Source organism: Anser cygnoides, chromosome 3 (assembly GCF_040182565.1).
Source record: "Anser cygnoides isolate HZ-2024a breed goose chromosome 3, Taihu_goose_T2T_genome, whole genome shotgun sequence".
In the NCBI taxonomy this organism is placed as follows: Eukaryota; Metazoa; Chordata; class Aves; order Anseriformes; family Anatidae; genus Anser; species Anser cygnoides.
Window position 1 is genome coordinate 50,815,781 of NC_089875.1, and position 12,206 is coordinate 50,827,986.

Here is a 12,206-nt window from a genome sequence, read left to right on the forward strand (position 1 = left end):
CTGATGCTGCCGTAGCCTTTTATTATTAACCTCCTGCTCTGGTAGGCTGTGGTCTGTCTTGTTTGGAATTACTGCACAGTGGAAAGCGCATACCTAATCACAGTTTGTGATTCTTGCATCCCCACGGAGGTTATTTGTGGGACTTTTAGGGCTGAAATCTGGCATCACAATTTTCCTGCGATCCTTTGAAGTACCGTTAAATGGCGTGGCTGCTCACCTTGCAGACCGGTTCTGGTTTCACGTCCTATCAAGCACATGGGGGGAAAAAAGCGTTACGGTAATATTGCACGCTTCTTGCAAAGTAAATGCTAAAAATATTTAGGGTTCTTAAAATAAGTACATTTGACTAGACGGTTTGAACAGAAAAGGAAAATTGCCACCTTCTTTCCTGTTTTCTGCACATAGGATGTGACTTGTCAGTGCTTGAAAGCTCGAGTGTTCTTCTGTTTTCATAAGGAATAGCAAAGCGGTGTGTTCATCTGTTTCTGAGGAGAAATACCTTAATTCGCTTGAAACTTGTTACTTGTTTATACGTGGCTTTTAGAAAGGTTTGTTTCCTGGATGGTTTCAGTCTCGGTGTGGCTGAATGTGTCAAACCCTCTGAGGGAAACCAACGCTTCCCTCCCCCTCGAATCCCGGCATGCAGTTCTGGTGCGGGTGTTAGCGTGCACTTCCTCTCCATCTTCACTTTCCTGTTTTTCAAAGACTGAGCTTGATCATGAGTGTTCAACCAGCCAAAAAGGTTGCGTGGAAAAAGTACAAGGTTGCCGTGCCTCGGGACACTGACACACAGACCTGTTATCCCCCGCTGGGTGAGTGCATGTTTAAGTGTATTTTCAGAGCTCTGTGGATGAAAGGATCCAGCCACCAGGGTCTGTTCTTATCTTCTCTACAAGCTACTTTGACTGATTCAGCTCAAGTTTGCTGAATCTAACAGGAGCAGGTAGTCGAAGGCATGGCAGGAAACAGTACAAGGGGAAGACTCTTCACAGTCTGTTTAGTTTTTGTGGCACTGCTCCGCTGTGAGCACTGTGAGACGTGTGGCTGCTCCACACCTACTGCTGCAGGACCTGCTTTGTAACGCTCGGCACGTTCCCTTTCACGTGTGAGATGCTAACTTTCATGGTGTAAGTCTTATTGCAGTTCTCTCAAAGTGAAAGGCTTGATACCCCTGCTTTTCTTAACCTACATGTTGTTATGGTGAATTTAGTATGCAATGGTATTTTTATTCCGTATAACTCTGATTACTGTGTTTCCTGGAACTTCCATACTTATAACGGTTCCTTCAACCCTATTTTTTTAGTTTAACTTTGGTGACGTCTCCAAGGATCAATATTTTTTTGAGGGGGAGTGTGCTTTGGAGGAAAAGAAATTGGTGATGTTTCCCTTTCCTTTTCTTTCTGCCATCCTGCTGTGAGGCAGAATGGGAAATACACTCTTACGATGCAGTAATTGACAGGTGGGAGCTGATTATTTTGTGAACTGTTGTCGGAACTTTGCTGGTACAGAATTGACCGATCCACAGAGAACTTGGTCCATTTCATTTAACTTGACTTCCGGCACGACATATATATATGTATTTGTTCAAAAGCTGGAGTCTGACTATGGCTTTTTACAGCAAGAAAAGCAATGTCTTAAGATACAGCAGCAGAATGGCTGATTTTAAATAAATAAAACGATGGGCTGAGACTCTCTGGTCTTACGTGTGCTTGCAGTTAGAACAATGAAGTGTGTTTGGGTGTATGCCAGTTGGGTTGAGATCAGGAGCTATTCTCTCATGGCCCAATCTGAACTTCTAGAGCTGAAAAAAAATGTCGTGAAAACTCCATAACTTGGGTGGAGTTCCTTTGGACAGTGATCTGGAGAGCTCGTTACATTACAGGTCAGAGAGATCTGGTGTTCTTCACAATGTGCATATATTCAACCTGCTAACGAGGTACACCTTTGGTTGATTACTTTTGTATGCAGATAAGATAGAGTGATGTTTGCATGCTAGGCTAGTGTAAAACTCCTAGTTAAGAGGTGGCTACTCATTTGTTCCCATGCTTTATATGCTCGAGCAGGCAGTCCTTAGTGACTGTTTCTTAAGGCCAGCGTATCTCCCTATGAGCTGAGAGCCCGGTGTTTTTTAAAAGTATGTATGTCATGGCTGCTATATTGCAATTATATCTTTATATATAATTTTAAAAATATATTTTTATATAAATATATTTGCAATCAAACAACAGGACTTTTTTTCTAAGAAAATCCCTGTGCTGTAATGTTCTGAACTTTCCACAAAGTGTGGGACTGTAGACCTGCTTTCTGGGAGAGTGATGTTCTTGAATTCAGTCATCTGCTCGTTCTCAAACACTTTTTCTCACTCTGTATTTGGAGCAACTGATAGACTTGTGTCTTTGGACAATTGAGTTAAAAATGAACAGAGAAGAGAGCAAAAAAATCTGAAAAGAGGTAAAAGGTGAGATGCATGGCAGCAAAAACTTGAAAAGGAAATACAGAAAGTAAAAAGTGAAATCTCCACAGGGGGCAGGGGAGAACATTTCTCCAGGTAAGAGAGGATAAATATTTTAATAAAGCACTTCTAGTACTATATTCAACAGTTACTGTTTCTTCTTCGCATCTGTCAATGTTCACATAAGTCCAGAATGTAAATAACGGGGACACTTGAAGTTTAGGAAGCAGCTCTTTGGCTAGAATGTATAGGGGTTATTTGTTAGCTGGTAAATGTAGTGTTGGCAGAGGTGCAGCCTCGGTCTTGTTGGTTTGTTGTTTAAATGCTGTAGATTTCCTGAACAGTAAGAAACGTGGGTGGGTGAGAATTGGTGGGGCTGGTGGCAGGGAGGCTGACGCTCTTATCTGGTAAAGTGTGTGAATGTAAATGAGTTAGTTCAGGTGAAGCCTAAATGGGTGAGAGCCTTCTGTCCTCTGGAGTCTGAACAGCATGGGAAAGGGCAGGGGAGGCTTCTGCCCTGTCTCCAGCCCAGTGTGGATGAAAAGGATTGCGATTTCTCCAAGGACTCTTGAACCTGTGTGGGGTCTTTTTTGTGAAATGGTACTAAATGCTTTGGGGAACAGTGCAGGAAAGCCTGTAATGAAAATTATAGCATCATCTCTTTAAAATGAGCACGTTTAAGTTGGAGATTGGTTTACGGCCTGAAGCGTACTAAATATTAAGTTATTGGGATGTCCTTCTCTATAAAGGTCTGAGCTCCTAAAAACCTTGAAAGCTCTCAAGTCAGTGCTGGGAGTGCAGTGGCACTGGTGGGCTGCGTGGTGCCTGGCCGTGGCCAACGCTGGGTCTTTATCTGAGGGGAGGAAATGAGAGAAGGGCTCTCTCACTTTCTTCACCTGGTCAAGTAGATGGGCTCTACTGTTCATCGTTGTCCCATGTCATGGGAAAGTGTTTATCTTCATCCAGGAGAATTTCTGAAACTGTTCCAGAAAAACTGGTGGGCTAAGTTGTAGCTGTATTTATCTGTGCATGCCCTAGCAGTGTAGCTGCATTTCGTGTGATGCTTTTTAAAATTTTTCTCCTGCCTCAAGTGCCTCGTTGTCTAGACGACTGTCACTCCTCCATTTGTGGGGAGGTTCCTGATCTATATGAAGAAGGTAGGAGAAAGTTGCAAGTTGTGTGAAACTTTCTGAAACTGCATTGCCCTTTGGCACCATTACTGTCAAATAGCAGCTCTCGAGGCCAATATAGCAGTCTGCAGTAATTGAATGACCTTTGTTACTGATACCTTTTTTCATACTGTTGTCGACAGAAGTAAAAGAGATCAGTTTACATGTTATTGTGTGAGCTGTTCAGTGCTCCCCCCCCCCCTTTATTTTTTATAGCAATGGGAAATAACAGCAATGTCATAGCTGAGGTCTTTTGCAAAGTAATAGCTTAAATGTTTTCTGTGTGCGTTTAATTGTGCATTTAGTTTCTGTTAACATTTGGGTATCCCTTCTTGATCAATAGCCTCCCTTTGGAAATCCTAAGAATGCTAGGTTACAAATTAAAAGCTTCCTTTCAGGTGGGAAGAAATTGGTGTTCTCACAGGATAGGTGCACTGATAGCAGCTAGAAATGGTTTTTTATCATGAGACCATAAACTGTTACAATAGCAAGAATATTTACTGTATTGTTCGTGTTACTGTGAGCGGTTGTGAAGCCCTGGGTTGGTTGGTTTGCTTAGCAGAGTTGTGCTGGAGGGTCGGTTTCAAATTTGTTTTATTTAAAGCAACTCTGGCGTTTGCACACATGGAAACTGTATATTTCTTGGCAGCAGGTGATGATGAATGTGCTTTGAAACACAGTGTAGTTTTAGATGAAACGCACAAGAGCAGATAGTTTTCATATTGCATAGTCTCATTTTGAGTCTTCACGTGAACTGTTTTTAAGACTCTGAAGGACTTTTTTTCTTAGCTCTCTCCTCTTCCTCTGTACATTAAATTCAGTACACATGCATACCGAAAAAGTGGAAAATATTTCTGTGTTTTCTTTCTTAGAGCCCAGTCACTTCGGTAAGCTGCAGGGGAGTATTTTTGCTGTTGGATGTAGTCCGTGGCCCTTTGCATTGTCGGATGCAGTTAGTGCCTGTGACTCACTCTTGCCGTATGGAGAAACTGTTCCTCTCGCTAGTGAATAATCTGATGTTGGTTCGCTTTTATGTTTTCACTGAAATGTTCTGACCCTTAACTGGAGGGCTCCATATGCTTCCTGTTCTGGTCCCTTATGAATAGGGCAGGAATTGGCAGGGATATGGTCTGCTATGTGACCTAATTTGTATGGCGTCTGGGTGGAGTGCATTGTAATCGTCACGGAGCGAGGGGCTGAGAAAGCCAGCCGCAGTAATTCCCTCGCTGATCCTTCCCGTGGATAAAAAGCGGGCTAGTTTTACAGGGGAAGGAGAGCGATTGTCGTTGGGCACTTGTTATGTGCCGAGATGAATTTTTATCCGAGCGTTCAGACGAACAGCGAAGAAAATGGTGAAAGAGTTCTCTTCTAAGACTGGGAAGCAGCGGGTGTGGTGGCCGAGCTCGGGGCGGTGTGGAGCGGCACTCCGCAGCTTTCCCCTCGCGTCCCCCCGGATCAGAGCTGGCGTGCAGCAGCAGTCACCGATAGCTTTATGTAGCGTTTGGCAGTTAACAGCTCGCAGTATCGCTTCAGACGGCAGCAGCATGGTTGGATCTGTCTTTCACTAATTGTGGCTTTCATAACCGCACCGATAGAATATCTCCTTTTTGCTGATATAAAGCACCGGTCAGGCTTGCTTAACTATTCTGGGTGTGATTAACTTGAAATTAGGACCTGAGAAGTGCTGATTTATAGTATGTAGGCGCATTATTGTGTTGTATGCGTGGAATAAAAAGTGGGCCAGGCAGATACTGGAACTGTGGTCATGTTAATAAAAGATCACGTATTTCCCATTGTTCCAGGAAACTATTTGAAAGGGAAATATTTTTTTTTAATTTATTTTTTTAGCTGAGACTGACTTCATAAAGAGTGTGTGTGATGATCAGGCAGGTCCTGTCCCAGCCTGTCTCCTTCTGTGTTGGTGACTGGTCCAAACCCAGCACTTTTGTGGGATTATCTGAGCTGCGTGTCCATCCCCAATGACACTGATGCTTCAAGACTACCTTCCTTAGGTAGAAAGAGAATCACGCTGTGTTTTTTTTGAGTTGGTGAAGCAAATCCTGTCATATTGTTTATTTTGTTTTCTTTCAGATGTACATTTCTAGTCCAGGAAAAGTATAGCTCAATCACTTTCAGCTTCAGATTGTTTTAAAAGGTTCTTAGCTGGTTTAATGTGCTGCAACACACAATATTTTTAAAGCAGTTCACAAAACTCTCTTTGCACACTACTGAAATCAACGTCTTGCCCCGAGCTCAGCTATAATAAAATCAATATTTACTTGGCCTGTGTGACCGAAGTCTTTTTATATATAAGGAAAATATTTACTTCTACGGCTGCTTTTAAGGTAGCAAAGAGATAAAGTCCGTATTTTCTGAAAGTAGAACAATAGATCCCTCTAAATAAAGGATCGATGAAACTATATTATCTTTCATAGAGGCAGTCTCTATGCAGATTTTTGTCAAATTTCTGTCAGACATACCACTTTTTAATAAATAAATAAATTGCTACTTATCCACTTGTAACTCAAAAAGCACATAAATGTGATTATGATATTTTTAGTAGTTGAAATATAAACCTGGAATTCAATATCTGAAAACTAATCAGTGTAACTAAAAAACATTCATTTTCTTTTCTCTGGTTTTCTGCAGTGTAGGTTTTGCTTTATGTTTTTCGATCAAATAATATGCTACTAAATTTTGTTGTAGTTTTCCTTTCAATGAACTAATGTTTTAAGCTTCAGTTTCCTTATGACAGATTCAGATTGAAGATTATACTCTGGAATTCTTAGCACTTTGTAAAAGAAAGGCAAAAAATGCTGTCAGTTGATGCCTCACCATCATCCCTGTATCTGTTTTCTTAAAATCTCATGTCAGCATTCCTTATCTAATCTACAAAAAGTAGCTTAAAGAAAAAGTTCCAAGTGGGGTTTATACAGATAACTTTCTTGTGAGGACATGCTTCAACCTTTTGTTTGGCAACCTTGAGTCTCTCACAATGACCAAGCTCATTTGACAGTTTAATAAATGAGAGAATATTATTGATGAACTTCAGTATCAAATGATGAGTTATTCATAGTGTACTTTGTGGTAGTAAAGAAGCAGTAAATGCTCTGTACATTTATAGAAGCAAGGGGTTTTTTTGACCTGTAGGCAGAGCTGATCATACCGAAGTTAACATTAGCAGCAAGAGTTGCAAGTGATAACACCAAGGCAGGATTATACCAATTGCATTGCACCTTTTACATTTTTAGTTAGTCTGATGTGGTTTTATTTTTGTCTTTAGTGTAACCAAGCAGTATATTCTTGAAAATAATCAGTCTGTTATTCCCATTTAAAGATACAGTATTAATATACTACTAGAAATATTTTAGTTTTTGAGTAATTTATCCATTAGTGACTAAGGGGGAAAAAAGTATTTGTTTTAAGCAAGTCTTTTTTACTGGTTTAGCAATTGAAAGAGAAAGCAAAACACTGCTGGCCAAATAAGATACATAGTCATCTTGTGATATGTCACTTTGGCAATGGATGAATATCAGAAATCAGCACTGTTTAATTCATTGCTAGGATCAAATGATTTATATGAATGAGTGTGCGATACTATAACACACTTTTTTGTGTGTAGACTATCCATCTTTTTTTTAACTTTCTTAGCAATAAAAACATTTTCAATAGTGGTGTCCTCAAGAGTCAAGCTGAAATTATTTTATGGCCAGGTCATGCTATCTTATCTGACATTCTTCCGTGAGCTGTGGAGAGACATTTTTCTGTATAAATAGCAGTAAGGATGCCTTACGGCAGTTGATGCTGTCTTTATTAACTGCAAAACGGCTCTGTTGTTCCACCCTGTTGTGGGTGGACCTCAGCCAGTGGCTATGCACCCACCCTGCCGTGCTCTTGCTCACTCTCCTCAACAGGACTGGGGGAGGAGAAAGATGGAAAAGCTTGTGGGTTGAAATATGGGCAAGGAGATGGCTCGACTGTTACTACTGTGGACAAAGCAGACTTGAGGAAAATTGATTTAATTAATTGCTGATTAAGATAGGGTTGGATGATGAGAAACAACAACAAATAAAATGCTCTCTCCCTACCTCCCTACTTCTTCCCAGGCTCAACTTTGCTCCGCTCTTTCCCTCTTGTCTTCTCTACCCTCTGAGCAGCCCAGGGCAATGTGGAAAGGTTGGGGTCAGTCCACTGCAGTTCCTCACACTGTCCCCTGCTCCAGTTGGGGTTCCTCCCACGGGATGCAGTCCCTCAGCACATGGCCACCATGTCCTGTGTGAGGTCTTCCCATGCGGGCAGACAGCCTGCTCCACCATGGTCTTCTGCATGGGCTGCAGGGGAACTTCTGCTCCAGCGCCTGGAGCGCCTCCTGCCCTCCTTCACTGGCCTTGCTGTCCTTGGGGCTGTTTCTTGCACTACTTTCCTCACTCCTTTCTGTGCCTTGCAGTGTACCCTTTCTTAAATACCTTTCCCAGGTGCTCTGCCACGTGGCCCACCGGGCCCAGCTGTGCCCTGTGGTGGGGCTGTTGGAGCTGTGTCCTGAACAGCACCTGCACCCCAGAGCACGCAGTCACTTCTTAGGGATTATGGCTTGGATTGCAGGTGTGAGGGACATAAGTATGGCTTGGAAATGACCCCTAACCATAGTCTCATTCTGCTGTGACATGGGCCCAGAGCAGTTTTTCCTCATGCCTGTAATAGTTACAGGGAGCAAAATCCTGTTCAGGCACTCAGCCTGATGGCATACCAGATAATGACAGCTGTGCGCCTTCCAGGTAGGTGAGAGCTCTCCTGGAAATGCATCTTCCTTACATTTCAGTGACAAAGGGAGTCTTTAACACGTGCTTTCTAAGAAGTTTTAATAACATTTTATTTAAATATATAATCAGCAGTGGCCGCACCGAGCCCAGACCTCCCCGCGGGGTGGTGTGGGCGAGCCAGGTCTCAGGGCGGGCAGGGGCCGCCTGTGGGCCCTGCTGGGTGCCCAGGGCTGGTGGCAGGAAGCTGGCCTCCAAGGCTGTTCCAGGCCCCCGTTGATCTCCCAGAATAAAATTGTTCAGTTCAATGAGTTCAAGGTCCTCAAAGTTCAAGGAGCCCACGCTTCTTTTCCAGTTACCTTTGTTACCTTACAACCTGCAGAGTTACTCCATGAAAGTAGTAAGGCCGGCTGTCCAGGTTGAATGCAGCAGCTCAACCCCAGTGCACAGATGAAACTTGATTTGTTTCTTTCCAAATAAGACCCAAATGTTTGGGAATTACAGTGTAAATGTTAAATAAATGTGGAGACATACACAACTCCTAAGCTTTTATTCCAGAACACTTTCAAACTTGCATGCAGAGTAGAGAGAGTGGGTCCTGGGGCAGCACCTCGAAACAGTGCCTGGATCAGGTTAGCAGCGGCTGGGTGCGTCCCAGTGAAATTAAAGCAGAAATCTCCTTTTCCACTTCAGACGTAGCTCCTGTGCAGTGTAAAAACGAGTTGTATTTTATGTTACTGCTTTTGCAGGCTCTTCATTTTGACATAGTGTGTATAGATGGTTGTGGCGTGTGTGTATAAGGCTTTTTGTGTCTGCTTTTGACTGTGGCTGCTTCTGTTAAAAACAACTTTTTGGTTGACAGTGAACTTGTAAGCAGTGCTCATTTGGATATTTGATATTAGGAGTCTTTCTTTTAATGTATTATGGGACATAGATCAGTGGGAATGAAAAATCCTGCTTGTTTTAATTATGTCATTAAATATAATTGTTTTTTATTTGTGAGAAAAGCTGGCTTTTTTTGGCAGCTGTGTACGGTCAACCCTTAGCAAGAGCGTGAGCTTAAAAACCTGTGGTCCGAAAGTTTCCAGATGGTTTTAAAAAATAAAAAAGGGCTCTTGCTCTGAAATAAACTTAAGTAGATTGGACAATAATTCAAAATATAATTTAGCAACTATGGAAATGATTTAGCAAAATACTAATAGTGGTGGGGGAAATGTTTGGCTGATACTTAATGTTTCCATGTACTTTCTTTTATGGTGTGCGATTCTAAAAACCAATGCAAACAAAACCTACTTGGAGGCAAGCGGACTTGTATTAAAGATTTGCAGCATCTTGGAAACAGTAGCTGCTAAGCAGGCGAAATGTTCTGCTGTTCTGTTTAAATACTATATTGTTATTTTTAATGGCATCAACTGAAGTAGCCTGCAGGAACAGTGTGACTGGTTTACAGCCAGCATATACTGAAGAAGCAGGTGCTTTCTGGCCCCTCTTTCTGATATCCTGGTGTGGCATTCCTTATTTCCTTCTCGCTGCACTGTCTCTGGTCCTTACTGTGCAAAACCACGTGCTTTGAAACTGGCCCTTCCCAGAGCAATAGAGGGAGAATTAGGTCACGGTGACAGAGCTTTTGTATTCAAATGATAGCGGTGTCCTAGCAAATATCCTTGAACATTACACACAGTGTAGTCTTCACTGGCAAATAATCAGCTATTGTTTTGACAGCATTAAGGTGCTCTTTATCTGTAAGGTAACGAGACTATTTGGCTAGCCTCAAAATACTCACTGTAGTCATTCAAAATAAAACAAAAAGGCAAGCATATCCATTTGTGTACACAAATTATCAGTGTCTTGAGAGGTTTTTTTAAAAAAAAAATTTTTTTTTCAACAGTTATGTAGTTTAAGATGAAGTCATTCCTCAGCTGTTCTTCACCCCGATTCAGTTGCAAGTTGGATGTGGCACTATGAATAAATCCGGATCCACCATCGTTTTCATAGTGTAGTCCATGGGAGCACATCAAAAATGGGTAAAAGTTCCTGTAAAGTGGCTCAGTCAGCATGGAAAGCAACAGGTTTTGTGGGAAAAGTTGTATTGGCTTAGCAGTAACTTTTAAACTTCTGAGGCAACAAGATCATCTGATTGACTTGTTTTATTATTGATCGCTTTGCAGTGGAAGAGTGCTCTCGTTTAATAAATTATGGAAACTTTTTTCCTCCATCTCTGTATATTCATTATCCGCTGGTGTTTTTGTGCCAGCATAAGTGAATTATTGAGCATTTACCTTTGCAAGAAACACAAACCAAATATATGGTGGAGGAAAGAGTCAAAACAAAGTTCCAAGGTGGTGACTTGTGTTGTAAAAGAAATATTTTTGGGAGGGAAAAACTCCCTGATGTAGGCAAGTGATTTTTTTTTTTTTTAACTTAAGTATGATATTGCTAATAGCTGGGTGTGGTGTTCTGTTTTCTTGTGATCTCTGACTTTCCTACTTTTCAATTATGTTGAAGTACCTCTTTGAAGTCCTTTAGTAAATATCTTCAATTTCTCAGGCTCTTCTTTCCTGATACTATAATTTTTACATTTTACCCCCTCCCTAAATTCCTTTCTGCTGTTCTGTGGTTTGGGGATTGACATAATCCATGAGCTAGATGATGAACCTGTGTCATTGGGTTGGAGACGACGTGATAGAGTAGATACAAACATCATGTTTCACCCTTGCCCGTTTTTGTTTTTTTGTAATCCCCGTCCTCCCCCCACCCGTCCCTGAACGGGTGTTCACATATGCTGCTTTCTTGTAAGGGTCTCTTTCACTCTGTTAAAGGTAAGAGTTCATTCTGTTCTGGAAGATCTTTTTCCCCCCTTCCCCTCCCAAATGTTCATGTGCGGGAGGTGCAAGCAGTTCAGCCTGGCAGCTGGAGTTTTGTCATCTTCTCCCTTACTGATCCCAAATTACATTCTGCATTTGAAGGGTGTAAAGGCTGGTAGTCACCCTTCGTGGCTGTTATTTTCTTTCTATAGCCATGTAAAGCCTTGAGAAATAATAGAGAAGCATTGTGACATGAATAGAAAACGTGGAACAATGTGACTCTGATTATAGACAAGACTAAAGCTTCTGAGCTTTTATTTATTTAGTCTTTGGCAGGTTGTTATTTATTTTTTTTTCGTCGTATACTTATCTCTGCAGGACTGCAGACAAGTCTCTTGCGTGTAGAGGGCTGTAATTAAATGCACCAAAATTCAAGCTGGCATAATAGGTTGCTAAGTCAGCACTTAGTCACACTAATTCTTTTGAGAGCAAAATTCTTCACATATATTCCTTTTTCTATCCTCCTCAGAGGTTGTCTCTTTGACACCCTGGTGATCCTCACTTTTCAAACTTTCACTCAATTTTCACTTGTCATCTAAAACATTTGGGAGTTCTGTATCTCAATAAACAGAAGCTTGCAAAAGTGTTCCTGTGCAGCCAGTCATGCCAGTCTGCAGTGAAACTGAAATGATGCTGCAGGACAAAGCCAGGAAGCCATAGTGCAGTCCAAACTGCCTTTTTAGCATTTCCAGAGCCCTTGTTAGCTGGGCTGCATGATTTTAGGTGGAAATGATAGCAGCATTTTGTAACATAATTGTATAACAAAGGAAAGACTGTGTAGCTTACAGCCATCTGAATTTACCCTTCAAGAGAGAATTTTCATTTGCAAACACGTTGAACAGTGATAACATTTCTTGTGCTACTAGAGCAAGCAGCAGGTAGGTGACTGTGATTATTCAAAGTGCCTTTGGTCCTGCTATGCCAGCTCGCAGACGAAATGTGCAGTTGCAGGAATTCCTTCCTT

The 12,206-nt window shown here is 41.7% G+C and overlaps 1 protein-coding gene across 5 annotated transcripts in view; it reads left to right on the top strand.

Annotated features, from left to right (window-relative positions):
- The window catches only part of UTRN (utrophin), a 375,635-nt gene that overhangs the window by 30,491 nt on the left and 332,938 nt on the right, over positions 1-12,206 (top strand). Inside the window, exon 1 of one of the 5 annotated variants that reach the window (XM_066994163.1) lies at positions 668-812. The exons of 2 other annotated variants lie outside the window; for them this stretch is intronic. In XM_066994163.1, the coding sequence (XP_066850264.1) occupies positions 719-812 (94 nt within the window). In that variant the 5' untranslated portion in view covers positions 668-718. Of the gene's footprint in view, positions 1-667; positions 813-1,915; positions 1,937-12,206 lie in introns of those variants that run through there. 2 more of the 5 variants (XM_048067804.2, XM_066994164.1) reach the window with 2 other exon arrangements.